General features: G+C 47.1%; 2 protein-coding genes and 2 non-coding genes across 4 annotated transcripts; 1 reads left to right on the plus strand and 3 right to left on the minus strand.

The window, feature by feature from the left end:
- The first annotated feature begins 310 nt into the window (after positions 1-310).
- KLHL35 (kelch like family member 35) lies at positions 311-8,585 on the plus strand. Its single transcript, XM_023239425.2, has 6 exons — positions 311-1,573; positions 2,752-2,936; positions 4,597-4,715; positions 5,368-5,556; positions 6,979-7,167; positions 8,038-8,585. The coding sequence occupies exons 1-6, from the start codon at positions 693-695 to the stop codon at positions 8,224-8,226; spliced, it is 1,752 nt and encodes a 583-aa protein (XP_023095193.2). The 5' UTR covers positions 311-692; the 3' UTR covers positions 8,227-8,585.
- An 8,528-nt stretch (positions 8,586-17,113) lies between these two features.
- Positions 17,114-22,451, minus strand: RPS3 (ribosomal protein S3). The gene is made up of 7 exons (XM_003992721.5): positions 22,359-22,451; positions 21,013-21,143; positions 20,649-20,742; positions 20,096-20,190; positions 18,487-18,674; positions 17,832-18,028; positions 17,114-17,186 (listed from the first exon to the last, which is right to left on the minus strand). Exons 1-6 carry the CDS (start codon positions 22,386-22,388, stop codon positions 17,835-17,837), a joined length of 732 nt encoding a protein of 243 aa, XP_003992770.1. The 5' UTR covers positions 22,389-22,451; the 3' UTR covers positions 17,114-17,186; positions 17,832-17,834.
- Positions 18,133-18,277, minus strand: LOC111556821. Its single transcript, XR_002736539.1, has one exon. It is a non-coding gene; the product is annotated as a small nucleolar RNA SNORD15 (small nucleolar RNA).
- Positions 21,300-21,450, minus strand: LOC111556822. Its single transcript, XR_002736540.1, has one exon. It is a non-coding gene; the product is annotated as a small nucleolar RNA SNORD15 (small nucleolar RNA).
- Positions 22,452-23,814: the final 1,363 nt, after the last annotated feature.

Here is a 23,814-nt window from a genome sequence, read left to right on the forward strand (position 1 = left end):
GCCGTCCTGTTCCAGACCTTGGAGAGTTAAAGACTCCCTGCTGTTGGCAGCCACGTGGCACTGCTTCACCCCTTGTGAGAGGCCCTAAACACGATGTGTTTGTAAACCGTTCCCTTATTAGACTCTCCTCCAATTATCCCATTTGAGAGCTTACCATCTGTCTCCTGCTGTTATTAAGAAAAAGTTTAGTGGTGCCTGGGTGGCTCAGTCGGTTGAGCGTCTGACTTCTGCCCAGGTCATGCTCTCACAGTTTATGAGTTCAAGCCCCACATCGGGTTCACCGCTGTCAGCACAGAGCCCGCTTTAGATCCTCTGTTCCCCTCTTTCTCTGCTCCTCCCCTGCTCGCTCTCAAAAATAAACATTAAAAAAAGAAAGAAAAAGCTTAACGAGTTTGAAGAAGAGAAAGAGTAAAATGGCTTAAGTGGGTAAGCGAGGGAGAGGTAATACAGCCGAGGCAGGGCCTGGCCCTTCAGGTAGGCAAGGACTAGATCACTATAGTCATTAGGGCTCTGGGTGGAGGAATGGAATGACGAGCAGCTGGATAAATGAAAGCACACGCGTTACATTCATGCACACCTGTGTGAGCAAACCAGACAAGGAACCAAGGATGAACGAACGAGGGGCCTCTGGCCCTCTCGCCAGGCCCAGCCCGGTGGATTTCTGACGCCGTTTGTGCTCTTTACCTGGCAGGATGCTGGAGGGCCCGGTGCCGGAGGAGCCGGAGCACAGGTCCCAAGGGCCGTGCGCTGGGTCTTGCCACGCGCAGCGCCTTCTGCAGACCCTCAATGCGTACCGACTGAGCGGCACCTTCACCGACGTGGTGCTGCGCGCCGGTGGCCGAGACTTCCCGTGCCACCGGGCGGCACTCAGCGCGGGCAGCGCCTACTTCCGCAGCCTGTTCGCCGCGGGGCAGCCGGAGCGCGGCCTGGCCGTAGTGCCCGTGGCGCCCGTGGCCTCGGAAGCGCCGGGCGCTGGGCCGGGCGTGGCGGCGGCGGCTCTGGCCGTGGTGCTTGACTACGTGTACGGGGCGGGCGTGCGGCTGCGCGCTGAGGACGAGGCGGCCGCCGTGCTGGCGCTCGCCGAGCGGCTGGGCGTGGCGGGCCTGCGCGAGGCCTGCGCCAGCTTCCTCGAGGGTCGCCTGCGCGCCGCCAACAGCCTGGCGCTGCGTCGCGTGGCCGCCGCCTTCTCGCTCGCCTCGCTGGCCGAGCGCTGCGGCCGCGTGCTGCGCCAGGCCTTCGTCGAGGTGGCGCGCCACGCCGACTTCCTGGAGCTGGCGCCCGACGAGGTGGCGGCGCTGCTGGCCGACCCGGCGCTGGGCGTGGCACGCGAGGAGGCCGTGTTCGAGGCGGCCATGCGCTGGGTGCGCCACGACGCGCCGGCCCGCCGCGGGCAGCTGAGGCGCCTGCTGGAGCACGTGCGGCTGCCCCTGCTGGCGCCCGCCTACTTCCTGGAGAAGGTGGAGGCAGACGAGCTGCTGCAGGCCAACCGCGAGTGCCGCCCGCTGCTGCTCGAGGCCCGCGCCTGCTTCATCCTCGGCCCCGAAGCTGGTGCGCTGCGGGCCCGGCCGCGGAGGTACGGCCCCCATTCCCTTGCTTTCCACCCTTCCGCATCCCCGGTTCTTCACTCATCCCTGTGGCATCCTTTAATCCAATCACTTAATCGTGCCTCCGGAATGAGATGCGGTCATGCATTCGGCACACATTTCATGGACTTGGTACTGGGAATGCTACCCTTGAGTTCAGGATCCAGTGAGGGAGGGATGGAGATCTCACACCTTACACATATCCTTTGCCTTACCCATCCATCCATCCATCCATCCATCCATCCATCCATCCATCCATAATTCTGAGTGCTTCCCTGCGTGCAGGTCTTGTACTGGGTGCCTGGGACTTGGGAATAATTGGAAATAGCATTTACCTCCGAGAGCTCAGTTTAGTAAAGGCTATAAATAGGCAGGTCCTGGAAAAAAATGAGAGGCTTAGGGCCAAACCAGGAGACTTTGCATGGAGTAGTCCAAGATTGTCTGTCACCCTCCCAAGGATAGAAGACGGGACGCCTCTGTCTTCCCACACTGTGTCTCCCAACACTAAGCTCAGGGCCTGGTTCAAAGAAGATGCTCAATATTTGTCAAAGAAATTAGGTACGAAGCCGGTGGCTTGGCTTGGGAATTCTGGTATGGTCAAAAGCCTGAGGGGTTGGTTAGTGGAAGGGGAGAATGCTTTTCTGAAAGGGTGATGGAATTAGTAATTAGGGAATGGGTTTAGGAGATGATTACAGTAGGAGGGAGGCAGCAGAATTAGGCAGTCTTCATTAGGGATGAAGGGCAGAAAAGGGTGAAGAGAATGAGTTAGTGGCACCCAACCTGGGCTTGCATTCCAGCTCTCTCACTTATTGGCTCCATGACTTCTGGCAAGCCAAAGTCTGTGAGCCTCAGTTTCCTCCTCTGCCAAAGGAGTAGTAATCCCTAATAAACTATCATAAGGATTAAACAAGGTGACTTTTCTAGGCAAGGGCTCTGTAAAGATTCTTTCTCTGTAATTCAGAGGTCAGTAGATTGGGGTTAAGGATTAGTGTGAGACTCTTCCCATCAAGAGCTGGAAAGGAGGTTGGAGGTGTCAGAGTCCAGCACGGGACTGGAGGACAAAAAGGCATGGAAGGGCAGCAAGTCAGTACAGTCTGGTCATCAGGAGGGTGAGGAGGGCCAAAAGTTGTGTGCAGGGTAACAGGCATTGGGCTTATCACCATGCCAGATTCATGGACCTAGCTGAAGTGATCGTGGTCATCGGCGGTTGTGACCGCAAGGGGCTCCTGAAGCTGCCCTTCACTGATGCCTACCATCCAGAGAGCCGGCGCTGGACCCCACTGCCCAGCCTCCCAGGATACATGCGCTCAGAGTTCGCCGCCTGTGCTCTGCGCAATGACATCTATGTTTCCGGTGAGGGCAGGTCCGCAGGGGGAGCCCCACAGGATTGGCTCTTTGCCTCTCTCGTGCAGGTCCCTTGTTTTAATCTTCAGTTGTGAAATGGGGGTGGGATATTCTTGATGACCTGTGGTTATTGGCTGAAGTGGCACGTAGTCCTGCAGAGCCCATCACTAGTGTGATTCCGACCTTTATTCACCAAAGTCCACTTCAGTTTGTAGTAGTATTAATCACTTCTATTTAGCAGACCACATGCAGGATATTATGCCGGGCAGCTTACATTACTCAATTTCCCCTCTAGCCCCATTTCACAGAGAGGTTAAGAATTTTCCCATTATCTCAAAAATGGCAAAGCTAGGAAAAACACAGATTGTTTTGATACCAATGGATTGTGCCCTGAGATTCAGGCCCCAGAGACGTAAATAAAATAGTCCCTGCCTCCCCAGGGGTGCCCTGGAGAGGCACTGAAGACAGAGACACTTAACTTTACCACCAGACTTTTCAGCTGGATCTTGAAAATCTGGAGGGAACAGCATAGGACAGGAATGTGCAGAAAGGAACCCCAGGTACTCAGGTCTCCAAAGTGCAGATTGAATGCATCTGGGAGAAGAAGGGAAGTATTGTGGATGAGGCAGGAAAGGGAGTCAAGCCAGGTCAGGGAAGCTTTGATTCCAGGTCTAGGCAGACTGCACTGTGGTAGGGAGCTATGGGTGTCTAGGAAGGATAAGGAGAAGAATGAACCAGAAAGGCCTCAGGGACAATCCAGGCCACACTTTTTTAGTGGATAACTTCTCTAAGGCTCCTGATGGCCTGTGAGCAACCACATGTTGCTGGGCCTCTGCTGGGAATACACAGAAGCAAGAGCTATAAAACAGAGTTGGGGCTTGAGTCATGGGCTCAGGCTAAGGGATGCCGTCAGGGTTGTCCCTGGGAAGGGTGCTCCTGACAGGTGAGTCCCTGGTCAGTAACCCCAGGAGGAATGGGGAAGGAGGGTCCACAGCCTGCATTCCAGGGCCTGGCCTCATAGGCCATACCAGTGCCCAGCTTCAGGGACTAGAAGTTCTGGATCTGGTCACTGATCTGGAGTGAAAGGCCATATGTGGTCTTCAGCAGTGCATTCTTGGTTTCTAAGCCGCATCTGAGTTTCCTATCTGTAAACTGGGTACAGTAACCCTAATACCTCATGGAAGGATAACAGACATGAAATTGTGAAGGTAAAGGCAGAAATGAGGCAGGTAGGTCACTCTCTACCTTTACCCATTCCAGAGCAGGTGGCTCTGCTTTCCCCTTGCCCCCATCACCTTCCTGATGCTTGTCATGGGCACGCTTTGCACTCTTATATCTAGTTGAGTTCTAAGTGCCCCCCACTTTGCTTCCCTGAGCACAGAGCCTGGCATACCACCATAAGGCACCCAGTGAAGATCAGCTTCTTCTCCCTGAGTCTTTCAGGCCTCTCTCCTCAAAACTCCTGCCCCTTGTCCTAACTCACACCTTCCCACCATTCAATCAAACCACACTGTCCAGGTGACAGGCCTAGAGCTTCACACCAGCATAGTGGGAGGAGTCTTTCCTGCTTAACACTTCCTTTGCATCTGGGGGCCCTTATTTCTGGGTCTTGAGGGGTGCTGGGGTTAGCAAGAGGGCCTGGGGTCAACAGCTGCTTCTCTTTCCCTAGGAGGCCACATCAACAGCCATGACGTGTGGATGTTTAGCTCCCCTCTGCACACCTGGATCAAGGTGGCCTCGCTGCTCAAGGGCAGGTGGAGGCATAAGATGGCAGTCATGCAGGGGCAGGTAGGCACACCCAGCAGCTGCTGCCCTGTGAACCAAGGTACAGATCAATGGACTTACTGGGGGAAGGCCCTCTAAGACACTGTCTTTGAAAGAAGGGATCTTAGGCACCAAAAAGCAAAGCTACTTGCCTGAAGTTAAAAATAATGGTAGTGCTAATACCAATCACCATAATAGTACAGTCTAGCGGTCAGGGGTCAAAGGTGTGGGCTCTGGGCCAAACAGACTAGTTTGAATTTTGACTCTGCCACTTAAAAAAAAAAAAAAAAAATTTGCTCATTATCTCAATAAGCTACATCCCGAACTCAGAAAATAGAAGTACTTCTTAGGACCACTGAAGTGAGCTGATAAACTCTCAATAAATTACTAGCTATTATTATTAAGCATCAGCCTGGTGCCAGATATTTTACAGACAGATTTAATACCCACCCCAGAGACCGATATCATTATCCCAGTTAACAGAGGAAACATGTTCAGGGAGGTTTGGTAAGTGGATGGAGGCCACCCAGGCACTGGCAGTGCCGAGATGCACGTGATCTAGGTCTGGAGAAAGTTTCTCTGCACAGAGTGGAGCCCGTGGGGCTGGCACACACATGGCTCTGACTCCCACTGGAAGTCGCCGCCACACCTCATCCTTGCCTGTCCTCACCCGCAGCTGTTCGCGGTGGGCGGCTTTGATGGCCTTCGGCGCCTGCGCAGCGTAGAACGCTATGACCCCTTCTCCAACACCTGGGCGGCGGCAACACCTCTCCCAGAGGCTGTGAGCTCAGCTGCAGTGGTGGCCTGCGCCGGCAGGATCTACGTGATCGGGGGCGCCGGGCAGGACGGTGTCAGCATCAACAAGGTGGGCACAGACAGGGCATTAGAGGTCTGCTGTGTGCCAGGCGCAGAACTGGCACCTTCATGTCCTCGTCCATTTTCTCACTCTCAACAACCCTGAGGAATGACCTCCTGGTTGCAGGCAAGGAAGTGAGTTCAGAGAGATAGATGACCCCAAGGTCACACGGTGGGTCTGACGTGAATATTTTACCTGGTGCCATAGGGGTTTCAAATACATTTTAAAAATTAAGTGAGGGCAAGGATGGGATTACTTAAAATGTTTTTCCTCCATTTAAACAACCACCACCACGCAGTACTGAAAATTTAGAAAACAAACAGAAAAATATCACCCATGACCCCACCACCAAAGGATAACTACTATTAATATTTTGGTACATTGCCTTCCAAGCTTCTTCTGAATCTTTTGTGTTTAAGTTTTGTGTTTACCCTTAGTAAAATTTTGCATTCTTTTTATTCTCATCTAAATGTAAGCAACTTTCCACATGCTTACAAACTCTTCACAGCCATCATTTCAATAGTTCTCTGGGTGGGTGAACCATAGTCTATCAACCAAATTTTCAAACTCTTCACAGCCATCATTTCAATAGTTCTCTGGGTGGGTGAACCATAGTCTATCAACCAAATTTTCAGTTGTTGAACATTTAAGCTGTGAATAAAAATTATTCTTGATAGTAAATTCCTCCCTCTCCTGATGGCCTCACAAGTCTGTGGTCCTGGGACCCGAATCTTTCAAAAATTAGGATCCCTCACCCCTCCTTATTCCGACCCCATCCCCCCCCCCCAAACACACACCTTCCTGGGGCTGGCTGGGGGAACTGCCCTTTAATACCCTTTTGTGCAGCACTGATGTATTATAGGCCATTCCAGGGGTCGCCAAGGAAACAACTGAGGAAACAGAGTAAGGGTGAACACAGAGGTAGGATAAGCCCTCAGAAATTGTGGAAGGTGTTGTAAACACTGGTGGGGCTGGGAAGCCTGTGGGTAGCTGTAGGAATGGGGACTACAAGACAGCCCAGCTGGAATCTTGTCATGAGCTCAGAGCACCAAGAGAAGGGAAGAGGGTTGACAACGTATGCAACAAGAAATGCATCTCTATTTGGGGGGCCTGCTCTCTGAGACCTTCTCTAGCACTAATGAAGATGGTACTTCCATCTTCTGGGACACAGACCTTTCCCAGACCTTGAAGGATGAGGAGGCTTTGGACAAAGGGAGGAGTCCAGAGCTGGGGCTAGAATATGGAACCAGACTCAGCACACTTAAGGGCAGGGATAGGGGGTGTCCTCTATTCTTGCAGATGCTAGCTCAGGCCTGGTGGACACAGGTAAATGTGTCGAATGAATCCCCCCAGCCGTAGAGATGGGAGGATGTGGGTAGCAGGGCAGTTGGGGGGTGAAGCTTCACCACAACCCCTCCTCCTGCCCCTCAGGTGCAGTGCTTTGACCCTGAAGAGGACCGGTGGAGCCTGCGATCACCGGCGCCCTTCTCACAGTGCTGTCTCGAGGCTGTCTCCCTTGAGGGCACCATCTATGTGGTTGGAGGCCTCATGAGCAAAATCTTCACTTATGACCCTGGCACAGATGTCTGGGGGGAGGCAGCTGTCCTCCCCAGCCCTGTGGTAAGTAGATGCTCCTGGGCACAGCCTTGGTACTGGTGGCAATCAGGAGAACAAGGTGCCATGTCTAAGGATGTGAATCTCAGAGTTTGGGAGTCTTATCTCTGACTCCATGCTAGGCAGTTATATATAATTCCTTAGCTTTGTCCTCGTTATGATAATCAGCCACGTGTTCCACAGATGAGGAGACCAGCCTTAGAGAGGTTGAGGCCTCATCCAAGGCCACCAGTTAGGCCATATTAAGGCAGAGCATGGAACCTTAGTCCCAAGTGCTTTAGCCTTGAATGGGGGTCTTGGTCTAAATGACTCTGCAGTCTCTTCTGTTCTGAAGGCCACCAGCTGGTAGCCTATTGTGGGGAGATCAGGGTGAAGGGACTTGGTAAGTTCCCCTGCCCTAGTAATATTAGAGGAGGGAGGTCCAGGCCCTAGATGTTCTGGCCCCTGCATTCCTTGTCTCCCCCATCTCCTGTCCCCTTCCCTGAAACTCCAAAGATACTACATAGGGGTGTGGTTGGATTGCTGGTCCCTGCCAGTTCTGACCTTCAGTGCTTCTAAAAGCCTGAGATTTCTGGCCTGAGTCTGAGATCCTAGAGTGGTCGTGGTGGTTGTGATTGTTATCACTGTTACTGAAGTTCTTACTATCTTCCTGGAACTATGTAAAATGTTTTAATTGCTTAACCCCATTAACTGTTAAGGCAACCCTTAGTAAGGGTCAAGCCAGAGCTTGAACTCCAATTCATCCAGTTCCTGCTGTCTAGACTGCCTGCTCATATTCTGTGGATCGGGGTTTTACTGTCTGGTCTGGCCAGCTAGGGACAGAGGGAGCTCCAGGCTGGACCCCATAGCTGATTATCTTTCTGCTTGTCCACCCAGGAGAGCTGTGGCTTGACTGCGTGTGATGGGAAGGTCCACATCCTTGGTGGACGGGATGATCTCGGGGAGAGCACCGACAAGGTCTTCACCTTTGACCCCAGCAGTGGGCAGGTGGAGGCCCAGCCATCCCTACAGCGCTGTACCAGCTCCCATGGTTGCATCACCATCATTCAGAGCCTGAGCAGGTGATACAGACTTGAACAGCCTGAGCCAGGAAACAGAGAAAGGAAGGAGAACTTGGGTTCACCACTGCTCCCCTCATGGCTCCTCCATGTAAATAGCCCCTTAACTTATTGCCGCCCTCCCTTCTCATAGAAATAAAACCTTCAAAGGTTGGGTCTGTGTTCCAGCTCAAGCCTGCTTTGCCTGGAGAAGTAATGCCCAACATCTACTCCCTGATGTGACTCTTTACAAAGCACCTTCATATATCCACCTTCATGATGGCAGTATGGACATATTAAAAAAATTATGAAACATTTCATGCATAAAAAGAATATATTTTATACAGCTTAAGAATTATAATAAAGTAAATATCTGTGTTTCCACCATCTAGCTTAAGAAACAGATCTTTACAAATGCCTTTGTAGGCACCTCCATTCCTAAACCCATTCCTTCCCACATCTATCCCAAAGGTAATCACTGTCTTTACATTTGAGATTATTGGCATTTTGAAACTTTTAATAAGCTAGTTATTAATATTTGTATTTTACAGAGAAGGAACTGCATTAAAAAGATGAGAATCACCCAAGATCATATACTTAGTAAGTGGCAGAGTCCATGACTCAAGATTTCATGAGGCTTCAGGAATCCATGAAGCAGTTCTGGTCAGGATGGTTCTCTCTTTCTAAACTACCTTCTCCAATTCAAACACTTAGCAATGACAGATAAATGCCAGACAACTAAAAAGACAGAGGCTTAATTGTTGGTGGGAATGCAAACTGGTGCAGCTATTCTGGAAAACATTGTGGAAGGTCTTCAAAAAATTAAAAACAGAATTACCCTAAGATGCAGCAGTAGCACTGCTAGGAATTTATCCAAAGGATACAGGAATGCTGATTCATAGGGGCACATGTACCCTAATGTTTAATAGCGCTATCAACAATAGGCAAATTACAGAAAAAGCCCAAATGTCCACGAACTGATGAATGGATAAAGAAGATGTATATATATACAGTGGAATACTACTATTTGCAACAATGTGGATGGAACTGGACAGTATTATGCTAAGTGAAATCAGAGAAAGACAGATACCATGATTTCACTCACATGTGGAATTTGAGAAACTTAACAGATGATTATAGGGGAAGGGAAGGAAAAATAAGATAAAAAAGAGAGGGAGGCAAACCATAAGAGACTCTTAAATACAGAGAACAAACAGGGTTGATGGGGGTGGGGGGTTGGGAAAATGGGTGATGGGCACTGAGGAGGGTACTTGTTGGGATGAGCACTGGGTGTTGTATGTAAGTGATGAATCATGGGAATCTACTCCTGAAGCCAAGATTACACTGTATGTTAGCTAACTTGACAGTAAATAAACAAGTAAACAAATAAATGTAAAATAAAATAAAGACAGAGGCTTAGGCTTATAAGTAAGTAAACATGTCCGAGGATCAGAAACAGAATTATAAAACCATGAGGAAGGGAGAAGCTTCAGCTTTAGGGTTCAGACTCTGGGATAAAGCTCTAAAAATGATAACAAATAAGGCTGTTAGATGCTAGGGCCAAGGTGGGGTGCCCCAACTCACAAACGCAGCAGAAACAGAACGAAAACCATCATGGGACCCTGAGCAGCTCTGAGGCCAAGCTCACAGCAAACCGCAGGCTCAGGGTGGCAGGCACCAGGGCCCCAGCCTGAGAACCCAGCCAGCCCAGCTCCACACCTGGACTTCCGAGTTCCCCAATGTCAACAGAGGGCACAAGCTCCTCGTACCATCATAAGCACCTGGGTGGCCTAGGGCTCTATGGGCAGCAAAATAAAACTGCTGGAGGGGGAAGGATGAGCTCAGAGCACAGACAGGGGACAAAAGATGTCACATATTCTGTGAGGCAGAGACCCGGTGGTTCTGGTCCTATGCCTGTGTTTCTGAGGCCCAGAGGAGCTGGCCAGGCCCCATCTGGGGCTCCCTCTCTTGTGCACTTAGATTGCCTTTTGAAGAGCTATCATCTGCTCTTTGCATCCCTTCCGGCACAGGGCCAGCCCCATTCCCCTCCCCATCTTCCAAAGCCCCAGGGCCCTATCTGTGGGGTCTCTCCAGCTGGGACTGGCCCATCACAAAGCCCTGGGTTCCAACTGAGCTGCTACCCTCTGATTATCCCAGATTAGGAAGCCTGTGACCATCTGGACACAGCTGATAATGGCAGAGGGGAGGGGAGGAGAACGGAGGCCCAGCCTCTCAGAGCCTGCTGGTCCCTACCCCACAGATAATACCCAGAACAAAGCAAAAAAGGTGCTGTACTGCTTGCCCACCCAGGCAAAAGTCTGAGTGGAAAAGGTAAGATCTTGACATGGGCACCTCACCTGGGCTGGACAGTTCCTGTATGCCAAGCAGACTGCCCCATTTCCCCAACAATGACCCTTCATGCCCCCAGTGCTCTCCTGTGTAAGCGCAATGCCCTTTCCTGCCCTCTCTGCCTGGGCAGATCTGATACCCTCCATTCCAGAGCTGATCACTCTCCTTATGCCCCTTCCTTATCAGCCCCTCTTTTTTATCACCAGGCATATAGCCAGGCCTATATATGTGACGTCTCTAGTCTCCCTTGACATACCCACAGAATGCTTCTTGAGGCAGGCAAAGTGTCAGCTTTACCTCTGTATCCCCCAATGCTTGGAACAAGACCTTCCACTCAGTACACTATACAAAGTTTCCTGGATTTCTAGATCATAACACCTATGAGGTAGTACTATTTCCTCCCTTACCAATCAGGAAAGAGAGACTCAGAGTTATGAAGTGATTTATCTACTAATGTCACTGGCCTGGTGAGTGGTGACAGAGGCAGGATTCCACCCTGGGTCCAGCCATCTATAAAGCGTGCTCTCTCCATGCAGCCTTGCCCAGGCTCTGCTAAAACAGTGTTGAGTGTAGCACAGGAGTTGTTTAGAAGTGGAAGATATAATAGTCCCCCCTTATCTGTGGGGGGATACATCCCAAGTTCCCCAGCAGATGCCTAAAACCACAGTTGGTACCAAACTCTATGTATGCTATGTTTTTCCTATGCATACATACCTATGATAAAGTTTAATTTATAAATTAGGCACAAGTAATAGATTTAAAATTAATAAAGTATAAGATTATAATACACTATAACAAAAGCTGTGTGAATGTAGGCTCTTTTTGTACTAACTTACCTGTCTTGTGATGATGCGAGATGATAAAATGCCTACAGGATGAGATGAAGTGCAGTGAATGACACAGACATTATGATGCAGCATTAGGCTACTATCGACCTAAATCAGAAGGAGAATCTGCTTCCAGAATACAGCTGGTCTTGGGTAACTGAAATCGCAGAAAGTGAAACCATGGATAAGCAGGGGTGGGGGGTGGGAGGGACTATTGTGCATCATTTCCACCATGGGAAACCCCAGCCTGATGCGATACTGTCCCTGCCCTTAGGGGCTCCCAGTTGGATGAGGGGAGACGTGGTTCATTTCCCTGGTGAGTCAGGCTCACCAGAATACAAGCAAAAGATTTTACACTAGTGTCCTAATTTTCTAGGACTGCAGGTTAGACCAAGACCATATACAGAGGGCCTCCCTGGCTCCTAGCCCACTGCTTTTTGTGCCCCACCCCCCACCCCAGGCTGCCTGCTGAATGGGACTGTTACTGCCCAGGAGGAAGCCAGACCAGGAGTCCTGAGTATGACTCCTTAGGTAAATGGGTTTGCCATCCTCTCCCCAGCTGAGAACAGACTTAACTTTCTGTATACCATCAGAAGCCACTGGACCCAGATTTAGTTTTTGAGTTTCGTTTTTTAAAAGTTCTATTTGTAAGACTTAGTATTTTATGACTGTTATTCTTTCTTAGTGGGCTTCCAAAGAACAATGAGAAATTTACTTACTTTTTAAAAACAATAAAACTCATTCTATCTTGCACTGACCATACAGATTCATTAGATTCATCTATACATCTAAAATACATTATGAGATCATGATGAATTTATTTTTCCTGTATCTTGAAAAATTTTGCTGTTTAATCATCCTAAAAATTATTTCACATTACTCATCAGTTATTTCCAAACAAGACTACAATGATCAAATGGAAGAATGATGGTATTGCCTAGAAGGAAGACACAGTAGTGAATAAATCATTACTATTACATCATCTTTCAGTTTCCATACTAAATTTCCTATAGTGCATATCATCTTTCAAGAAGGTATAAGAGAAGTCGAGACGTCAGCTGAGAACTCAGGATCTTTCATTCTCTGCCCATAATGACAGAATGCCCAAGAGAAGGAAACTGACAGAGGACATTTCACACTTAATACAGACAAACCAGAAAGTAAATGCAGGGACACGGCAGCACTCTCATTTCTGGGGATGCAAACTGGTCACATAAGCAAAACCCCGCGTAGATGAATTTTCTCAAACCCAAGAATTGGTGAGTGAACAACCTATTTCTAAAAACAGAAAGGATATATGGCATTTTAAGTCAATCAACAGGAAGGATTTCATCACACAGTATTTGACAAAGACCTGTACCATCCTATTTTGTACAATACTCATCTTTTATGATGCCTGTGCCCCAACATTTACTTGATATAGTTTGTTACAGTTCGTTAAGTGGAGACATGCTGAGGCAGTTGTGTACTAAGGTGACTACAGGGAAACAGATGCTGTAGATGTTTTAAAAATTCGTTAGATTGGTCCTTCAAATTGATCTTTATAAACCTAAAATCAAAAATGTTTTAAAATTATGGAGCAAAGAAAATGTCTTTTCAACATTATGAGCCATCAAAAAATTGTAAAGTATTCCATGTAGACAATGCAAGTGCAAAACTGAACAAAACGTAAACCAAAAACCCAGAAGCAAGAAGATAGAGCCTACTAGAGATACATTTGAAATCTGGGATCAGCAGTTACAAGATGAATACATTCCAGCTTCACACAGGGTGGCTGACGAGCATTTAACCACATTTAAGAGATGGTGCTCATTTGGGGTATGTTGTCTCCCAGGCAAGGAAAATACAAAATTGTTTAATTCATTTATGTATATACATACATATACATAAATATCTATTTTCATGAATATATGAAAGAGTTTTATTGACATGTAATTCACATCCCATAAATTCCACCCATTTGAAGGGTAGAACTCAATGGTTTTCAGTATATTCAGAATTGTGCTAATACTTGCTAAAATTTTAGTATTTTTAGAGCCACCTGGGTGGCTCAGTTGATTAAGTGTCTGATTCTTGATTTCAGCTCAGGTCTGTGTCACTATTCTTGGGTTCAAGCCCTACACCAGGCTCCTTGCTGACAGTGCAGAGCCTGCTTGGGATTCTCTCCTCTCAAAAATAAACTTTAACATTTTAGTAAACACTTCAATACTTGTAAAATATATAACTGTTTCCCACTTTCCCTTTATTCTTCCGTAAATTATTTGTAAAGTGACTTAAAATTTAAAAGATATGGTGTCTATTGGACCTAGATGGTAAATAGCGATGGCTAGTCTTCCTGTCATATTGAGGGAAAACCAGTGAGGAAAGCTCCATCACCTCTGTTCCTCTGTCCCTGATGGGAAAGCGGTCCCATTGCCGGGTCTATGCTCTCCCTCTAAAGAGCAAAAATACTCTCAAAGACAAGGGAAGCCCTCTACACGGTCAACAACTTACAACTCAACACTCCAGCTCCTCTGATTCACCACACAAGACTGGCAGGTACAGGCTGGTCATAGGGGCAGTCCACGGCCAGCCAGTGAGGGTGGAGGGTGAGATGAACCCATCACAGCAGCACTCCTCCAACAGTGGACAAAGGCCCAGCTGCACCTGGCCGGCTGAGCTGCTAGTACAGTACAGGACTGAGCAGCAAAGGTGTGGTCTCATTTCAATTTCAGAGCCACTGGAGCCTCTTACTTGTAAAAATTTGAGTTTAGAATAAGTTGTTCCCAATCTAGGGCTTCATGTCACTTGTCAAACCCTAAGTAAGATCTTGAGATAGCCTAAGAATTTTCCAAAGCCTAAGAGAAATCATACATTCCTTCCTCTAATATGTATCATGTGGGCTAAAGTTGCTATAAAATGAAATTAGGGACAGAACTAGCCCATTGTAGGGATGTTCAGATTAATGGAATGTTTACAGCAAGCTCAGGGAACATAATTTTCTCACCAGTCATGCTGCTTAACAAGTTATACATGTAGTTTTTGATCAATAACAAATAGGGAAATGGTTTGTTTCATGGATAAAATAACATCAAAATCTCATGTCCCTGAGAAGGAAAAAATATTGAGAAAAACTATTTTTTTAGGTTGAAAATGTTGACTCTAAATGATACTTAAATGACTTACTGCTCTGGTGTTGGCAGGCCCTAACACAGAACAGCTACATTTATACATAGCAAACTCAGGGCTCAGAAACAACCACTAGGTGGGATGTGGCATGGTAAAAGGCCAATTTCAGCACCTGCAGAATGTGGTAACACCTGATCAGCTATGCCCACTTCCCAGCAGAAGCAGAAAGCCGTCTCTATGGTCAAGGCCCTTAGGATGGGGAGAATCCAATACCATGAAGTTAAGCTACGAATCATTTCTAAGAGGATTTGCTTAAGTACTAATAGTAACAACATGCAGTACACTCAGAGGACTTCCTATGGGTCAGGCACTATGCTATGAAATCACATGCTCAAGGCTGAGGGGACATTGATGGGCCCATGCTCATACTAAGAAGTTAACCTGGTTTTGAATGACTCTGGCTGGAAGGCCTGGGCTCTCAGCTGTTGTCTCTAGAGATAGTACACTAGATGATATGCTACAGACAGGTATTGTTAGATCTTCAACTGCCAACAGACTGGAGAGATACTGATGGGAAAGATTCACCAGTGCCTGTGTCAAATTTGAATCCAAGTCTGACTGCAAAGCCCAGCATCTTCCCACGTCTCCTTTTTAAAGCACTCTGCAGAAAAAGGTTACCCCCATCCCCACCAGGCTTGTACATTCCTGTAAGCCTTTGTCTAATTTCCCAATTAGATGAGACTGGCTGACTGCAAGTAGGGGCTGAAGGTAACAGACTCCACACATTATCACTCTGCTGTGGGATAGAGCAGCCTGTGACAACAGTGACATTTCTGTCTGGATGCTGACCCCACCCACCCCCCCGCCACCACCACCAAGAAACCCCTTACCCATAATCCTCTGGTGCCAACAGTTTTTGTACTTTCCCTGGTTCTCCATATTGAGTGTTGTCCATTGTTCTGGGACCCTTGCTTGGCCTCTGGGCCTATTCTCAAATTCTCACATTCCAGCTTTCAGCCTCCCTTTCTTCACCTGAGTAACTCAAGCTTTATACACGCACACTAATAACCTGCTACTTTATTCAAGGCATTTTATTCTTCCCCAAGCATCTACTTTGGTACTTATTTCCTGCTACAGCACCCCCTGGCGGGGAGTTACATAACAGTATGACTGAACCCCACACACCAACTTTCAGGTTTAAGTGGATTGGAAGTTAGGGAATTTAATCACCCCATCTAATATACAAAGACCTGTGACTGGCTGTGCCAGTACTAGATACTGAGGTCTTAGATGACCAGGACTGCCTTAATCTGTTTCTAGCACCAAATATTCTGGATGCTTATATTAGCTGAACTAGTTTCACAACAAAAATCCCCTCACAACCAAATTACAGAAGTCCAAAAATACAAGAATTAAATAGCCTGGCTCAACATTTTCAGTAAAATTGCAAAAAGCCATTAGTTTTACACATAAAGGATAAATAAGACTTTATGATAGCTGCCTATACTGCATTAGATTTGGGGGTGGGCACAGACTCAATCAAGGCACTCAAATCTCACTTTACTTGTACACAGTTACTGAGGCGGCCCAATACCAGGTCTGCCTGCTCATAACCACCTCACCCTCAGGCCTTCCCAGAAAACTTTCATCAGCTTGAGAAATTGTCACCTCAAGTTGAGAAGCATGGGGAAATAAACATTCATTTTTGTATTTAGGCTCTGCTTCCTAATGACACAATACATTCCACTCCCTAGAACACAGTAAGCAGTCATCAGCACATTAGCTATCCTAGAGGTTAGAGACTTCCAAAGGGGAGTGTCTCTACTAAAAACTGAAAAAACAATGAGAGGTTACTTCTAGATAAAGTAAGGATAAACATCAAAGGCCCCTGAAAGGGGGAGGGCAGAGACACACTTGTCACTGCGTTCCCAATGTAACTCAGGCACTAGTCACGTAGGATTTTCCTGCCAGCCTGTCCTGCACTAGTTTCACCTGAAGAAACTAGGAGAACTCAATTTCTTAAAGCCCATCAACAGAAAACGCTTCAAATATGACAACCTGTAGACATGTAAATGTTCTTCTAGAGTGTAACAGCTCAGAGGACTGAGCATAGAAATGTGGATTCTAATCACAGCTCTATGCTGCTTAGGAAAATGTATTTCAGCATTTTAGGCTCTTCAGTAGCACAAGCAAATTCCCTTTACACTTTAGAGATACTCAGGATTAAATGAGAATAATGCAGAACACTACCTATAGTGTATAATGACCCAAAATATAATGGAATGGGCAAAATAAAACACTCATTTTCTATGTGCAATACAGATTCCCTTATACATCAGAGGAAAAAAAGCCATCTTAAACATATCCCTCTTCTAAACCTGTAACACCAAACTGCAGGTGAATGAATCAAAGTGCTGTCCTATTAACCATCAGCCTTCAGCTTTCACCAGATTTATGGGATATTGGGTCTGGTTAACTCTGCTCGGCTCCTCCCGTTCTGGCTCCTGCCTCATAAGCACAGCTGAAACCAAGGATTTCCTGGCAGCCGAAACAATCAATCAAGGAATATTCCCTTGGGGCAACAGAATTATCATTCCAAATAGTGGACCTACAGTCCATTCAGGCCATGCGTCTTTTTTAAAGATTTTATTAGAGGTCTTTAGAGAGCAAAATCCAAACTCCAGATCCAGCTGCCAAGAAGACCCTGAAACAGAATAAAGCACAACAATAAGAACAGAATCTTCACCTGAATATTGGGTTCTTTCATTTCCCATTTAGGGTTTGTGTGAATATATACACAGAGAACACCTAGAACACACAAGAGGTGCTGGGCATAGAAGAGGCTTGATGTTACTATTTTAACTGAAGAGGCTGCTGAAGAACAGGCAACTAATAACTAACAAGAGAGCCTTGATGATTTTAAGCAAATAAAGGAAAACTTATTTCAAACACAGTAAACATAGGAATTTCTTGAGAGACCATGAGCAGGGGAGAGGGGCAGATGGAGAAAGAGAATTTAAGCAGGCTCCATGCTCAGCATGGAGCCCAACACGGGGCTCGATCCCACAACCCTGGGATCATGACCTGAGCTAAAACCAAGAGTCAGACACTCAAATGACTGAGGCTCCCAGGCACCCCAACAGAGGAACTTCGTTAAGAGATGAAAGGCAAATACTCCTTCCAACAGAATCCCTGGGTAAATAGGCCTCTGGATCCAACCTGTGTCGTAAAGCAAGTATAATCTAATTTTTATGTATCAAGTGCTTACCACAGTGTGGGATATAGAATTATTAATAGGAAGACAGGGAATAGGGTCTTACTCTACCCCAAGAGGTCCCTAGAGACATACCTATTATGCTGTGGGTACTGGTTGAGGCATGGCAGGCGGCTCGGGTTTCCCACCTTTCTGTTCTGAGATGGGGGTGGTGGGAAGGATCTCATCTTTAGGTTCCACAATGCTCACATGATCTGGCAGGGGCTTCTTAGGGCCAATCTTACCACTTGGGTCCCAGGGAAGCATGATCTTCACTTTGATGCCCAGCACACCTAGAAGATGCCATAGTTAGAATCTAGCTGGGGCTGCACCGATCCCATGATAAGACAGGACAGAAAGAAGAGGACAGGTTACTCAAGCACCCCTGGGTCTGGTCCCTTCTCAGACAAATGCCTCTAATCAATCAATGAACAGGACACTTTTGCAAAAGGAACCCATGCGCAGCACCACAGAACATGGCACTGACAAGGACCAAGAGCAGGATGTGACCTTTCTGACTCGTCATCGTATCATCACCGAAGGGTACACAGGTAGCTAAGAGCAAACCAACTCTCGGATCTGAGTGATCTCAGTAATTCTCACAGTTCAATACAGCACATTAATCAGTAAACCCAAGGAGTATCAACATGCTCCACTACTCCCAAAATGAACTCCCCAAACACTGCGGTGTGCGTGGAAAGCACATCTATCTGCTAAAAGCCCTTTGCCCCAAGCACTCCCAGCTGCTTACCCTGTCTGAGCAGCACATGGCGCACAGCAGTATCAACATAGTAGTTAACAGGGTCCCCGCTGTGAATCATCAGGCCATCCACAAACTTCATGGATTTAGCCCTCTGTCCTCGGAGTTTCCCAGACACCACGACCTCACAGCCTTTGGCCCCACTCTCCATGATGAACCGCAGCACACCATAGCAGGCCCTTTGGGAGAACAAGAGACAGATACCCAACTATCATCACCAAAGATAGGGATTGTTCAAGCCCACCACACCCCACCATGTTAAAAAACAGATACAAAAAACACAAGACTTATTAGTCTGCACTATCTTCAACGTTCCTTTAATGGAGAATAAATTTGACCCGAGCCTGGCAATTCTCCTTCATTCCCATCACACCTCATCTTAGGCTAATTCCTTAGGGAATATTTACCAAATCCTTCTAACCACATGCTTCCCAGCCTTGGTTGCACATTAGGATCATCTCAATAAGATTAAAATAGAACAAAAAAACCTGTGAAGTCTAGACCTCACTCCAGGCCAATTAAACGGTGAGGGTGGTAAAACTCAGCATTTCACAATCGGGTAAGCACTCAGTTTAAGAACCCAGAAATACCCCAGTCATTGAGTGGCCCCTTATCTCCAGAATTCACATTCATTAGGAACCCTAACTACTAATGTGGGTTCCTAGCCACCTTGACTAGAGTGCTGGACAAAGAGGTTTCTAGGCCTATACATTGACAGTAAGCCTTAAAATATCATGCCCCCAACTCGTTTATCACCGCATACCCTGGGAAATACTAATTGGGAGAGCCAGATGCCACTTTAGACAGGGAAGGGAAGGTAGGACCCGGCACTCTAGGATCTAGGCCCCTTTGCATCATCTCATGTAACCACCACAACAAGGAGAGGTGGATGTAATGACCTCCATTTTACAAATAGGAGATCCGAGGGTCAGAAACTCAGTAAGAGGCTCAGGTCTCAGAACTTCCAAGTCAAACTTCTCTGTGTACAAAAAATTACCTGGACCAGGTTGCTGGGCCACACCCCCACTTTCCACTTCAGTGGGTGGAGACTGACAAGTTTTATTTCTAACAGGTCCTCTGATGATGACAGTGACGCTGGCCCAGGGACCAAGCTTTTGAGGACCACGGTTCTAAGCGGCGTGGCTGGTACTCAAACCAGGCAGGCAGCCTTTTTTAGAAGTCCTGCCTACAGCCTTTCCTGCTACCTATTTCCCCATCAGGTCAACGTTCCTAAAGCTCAGCTCTCATGTCCTTCCCCTGCTGAAAAGCCTGCCAGGACTCTGCATGACGTACTGACTGAATTTCAAACACCCAAGCAAGGCATTCCGATAACTTCACAAATAGTGAAACTACACAAAGAACTCCTACTGATATCTTACCAGTAGGCCCAGCTCCAGAGCCATCTAGCCACCTCATGGCTTTACAGTCTATCCCTCCTCGCAGCACTATCTACACACATACATACAGATAAGCTCTCCCATCAGGACTATGTCTCACTTCTTTATAATCCCTGCACTTAATGGACCTGAGTAACTTCAACAAGAATCCTAACTTCTTCTCCCTGGAGTTCCCTAATCATTAAAAGGTTCAAGACACTTACCTCCGCACAGCGAGGCCTCCTAGGAGTTTGTAACGCAGAGACTCTGCCTGGGCAATAGCACACAGACCTCTTGTGGCCACTTTTTCAGCATAAAGCTTTAAGAAGGAAACAAGCCACAGCCTTAAACCAGTGTTTTCTACAAGAAACGAGTTCATTCATCATGCCAGCATGTATCACTGTTGGCATCCCTCAAGTACTAAACACTTCTGCTACCCACGAGTAACATGCACTGTGATATAGTTCGAACCTTTCCTTATTGCCCTCCCACCCCTAGCTCCTTCTACGGCTACACCAACTGACGGGGTAGCCAATCCATTATACCATTATCATACCCAAACTGAATGTAAAAATCCCTTAACCACCAGAAATGAGAACAGGCCTATAAACTGAAGCCCACTGCTTATTAAGAGACCTTCAACAAAATACCACTCCATTTATAAAATTTAGTGATCATAACTAAGATCTACATGACGTTAAGAGTTTACAGAAGTACCACTCTAAATAACCATTTCCAGGACCACAGTTATCTCTGGCGTAAGCCAAGATCACTCACCTCTACACTGCCCTCAGGAAAACCAAATCTCTTCTGAACCACAGCGGTCAATTCTCGGATCCGCCGGCCCTTCTCACCCAGAACATTCTGCGTCCTTAGGAAAATAAAGAGGGAGAATTTATAACTCTCACAAAATTCCGGACCTGACTTTAAATCTTATATGCATGTGGTAGTAAAGTCTCATTCATCTGACACAAGGATATATAAATTCTAGATAACAAGAACTAGAATTAGATTTAAAATGCCGTTAATAAAAACTGTACGTTTACTAAGGCCAATTCACTGGTTGTCCCCTTAAATTTATAGAATACACCGTCCTAGCATATACAACTACAGGTGATAACCAGGAAAACTGAGTCTTCACCTGGTGGCCAAGATGATGATTTCTGTCCTGGTTGGTGTAACTCGGACCTCAACCCCGGAGTAGCCATCTTCAGCCAGCTCCCGCGTGAGAAACTCGTTCAGTTCGGCTTTGAAGATGCCATCAGCGACAAACTAACCAAAAGATAAAACTTGCAATTAGAACATGGATGCAGGGTCACTTTTTCCTGCCTAGTCCTTCTGCCAGGGCCCCTCTCATCAAAATTCCAAACCTCTAACAACCAGCCCATCACCTCTCTATTACCCTTGTTGCATCTGGAACGGGGCAACCCTTCTCAGACAAATGCCTCTAGGTCGTCCTTTGGAAGTTACTTTAACCAGAGGGCCCTTAAAACTGCCACAGAACGCGGCACGAAGTAGGGGCCCCCCCCGGACAAAGAGAAAACCTCCAGTCAGACTCGTCATCTTCTCTTCATTGAAGGGTTTTTAAGACGTGTTTATGTGGATGTACGTATACATGCTGAACGGAAAGGTGCCCCGAAAGGGCACATTTACCACTCACTCACTCGGAACAGCAGAGACACTAACTACCCTCGGAACTGGTGAAAATACAGTGACTTAAGCAGCCCCACATTGACAAAACTTGGACCATCGGAAGAACCCCAGCCACGTTATCTTGCGGTCAAGTACCTGTGGTCTTACAAAACTGGCAAGTCCTAACTCTTAAAGTGTGTGGATCTACGAGATGTTATGCACACACAAAAAACGACAAGCTGCCTCTTTCTAAAGCAAATGGGTCTTTACACAGTTCTCGCCCACGGAAAAGCGAAAAGTTAAAGCTCGAAAAGTCCAAGTTCTCCCCGGGTCTCCTTCCTCTCTTCCTCCAGGAGTTTCCTCTGGGCCCCAGACGTAGCAAAAAACTGACAGCAGCTTTTCCAATTGAGGTCTTTGGGGTCGGTCAGAAGGCGGCATCCTGCCACGAATAAAGCACGAATACGCTGCTCCCTCTCCTACACCCAAAGCCACAGTGTGAGCCGTGGTGGGAAATGGCTCACGCTCCCCACATAGCATTCGTTTAGTAAAGCCATCTGTCGACCAAGAAATGCTCATAAGCGCTTTCTCCGGCGCAGGAGGGGCGCCCGGCGCTCATCTCTGCTCTCTGCCCAGAAGCGGCAGAAATGTCTCGCTGCCTGACTTCCGCCGCCGAACTGCGCTCGCCCAGCTCGGGGCCCGCGTTCCATCCGCCGCCATCCGCAGCTCGCGGGAACGCCACACGGCCACGGCCGCTTCCCGAGGCAGGACCCAAAGCCGCAAGTCTTGAGAAGGCATCGCCACAAGCCCCGACCCGCGCGGCGCCACGGTTCCCCGGACCGGCCCTCAGGGTCTCACCTTCCTCTTCTTGGAAATTTGCACCGCCATCTTGCTGCCGCGCACCGCCGAAAGGAAAGGAAGTGGCTCGCCGGCGGAAGTACGTATAAAGGGCGCGAGCGACGACAAAGAACTGCGCGACGTCAACGCCTGTGGGCCCTCCTGGGAATTGTAGTTTTTAGGAAAGCGTTAAAGGGGAGGCGGGGAAGAAGGGTAATGGAGACCCCTATAGGCAGAAACAGGAAAAGTAGCAGATCAATCAGAACTTTGGAACTGCAGGGGAGCTTACAGTCCAACTCTCATTAGCTTAAAAGTGAGCAACGTGAGACACAGAGATGGAAATTACAGTTACAAGGTCATACAGCAACAGCATGGAATCCTGGTCCCTACACTATACACTGTAATAAAAAGTCAGCTGAAAGCCCTCCATGAAATCCGTTTAGGTGCCCAGCTCTTCCAATCTGTGACCATTTCCTGTTCCAAATGATGACACTAATAATATCTAATATTTATTAAATATTCTAGGGACCGTTCTATGCTCTTTATGTTATGAACTCATTTACCTGTACCTTACTTTCATAAAGTCCGTTAAAACTTGTAATGGAAGTCGCAAAAATAATGGTTCGTGGGCTCACAATTATTCTTCGTCTAAAAAAATTTCCCCTTACATGTTGAAATTTTCAAATGTACAGAAAAGTGGAAAGGATTGTGCATATGTGCATCACCAAGGCGCCCAACTGACACCTTTGCCGTATTTGCTTTATCAAGCATCTATCCATCCCTCTGTCCACCCAACAGTGCATCATTTGATGCATTTCAAAGTAGGGGCACCTGGGTGGCTCAGTCAGTTAAGCGTCTGACTGCGGCTCAGGTCATGATCTCACAGCTCGTGAGTTTGAGTCCTGCATCGGGCTCTGCGTTGACAGCTCAGAGACTGGAGCCTACTCTGGATTCTGTGTCTCCCTCTCTCTCTGCCCCTCCCCCGTTCACACCCTGTCTGTCTCTCTCTCTCTCTCTCTCTCTCTCTCTCTCTCACTTTCTCTCTCTCTCTCAAAAAATAAGCATTAAAAAAAATTCAAAGTAAATTGCAGACATCAGCACACTTCACTCCGAAACACCTCAACAACAGTTCCATTGAAAAATAATTGATATACATCACTGTATAAGTTTAAGGCATACAGTTTTATTTACAAATATTGTGGAATGATTGCCATTGTAGTTCAGCTAACACCTATCATGTCATATAGATACAATAAAAAGAAAAGGAAGAAGAAGAAAAAGTTTCTCTGTGATGAAGGTGGGTTTTTTTTTTTTTTGCAGATGCATTGCATTTTATTGTTTTTTTAATTTGAATTTTAGTCAGTTAACATACACTGCAATATTGGTTTCAGGAGGAGCAGTTTTATTTTAAATTTGAATAGTTTGCCTACACTTAAAATCAGGACATTTCTCTGTAAAACTATTTTAGGCTTCTCTT

The sequence above is a fragment of the Felis catus genome, chromosome D1 (assembly GCF_018350175.1).
Source record: "Felis catus isolate Fca126 chromosome D1, F.catus_Fca126_mat1.0, whole genome shotgun sequence".
In the NCBI taxonomy this organism is placed as follows: Eukaryota; Metazoa; Chordata; class Mammalia; order Carnivora; family Felidae; genus Felis; species Felis catus.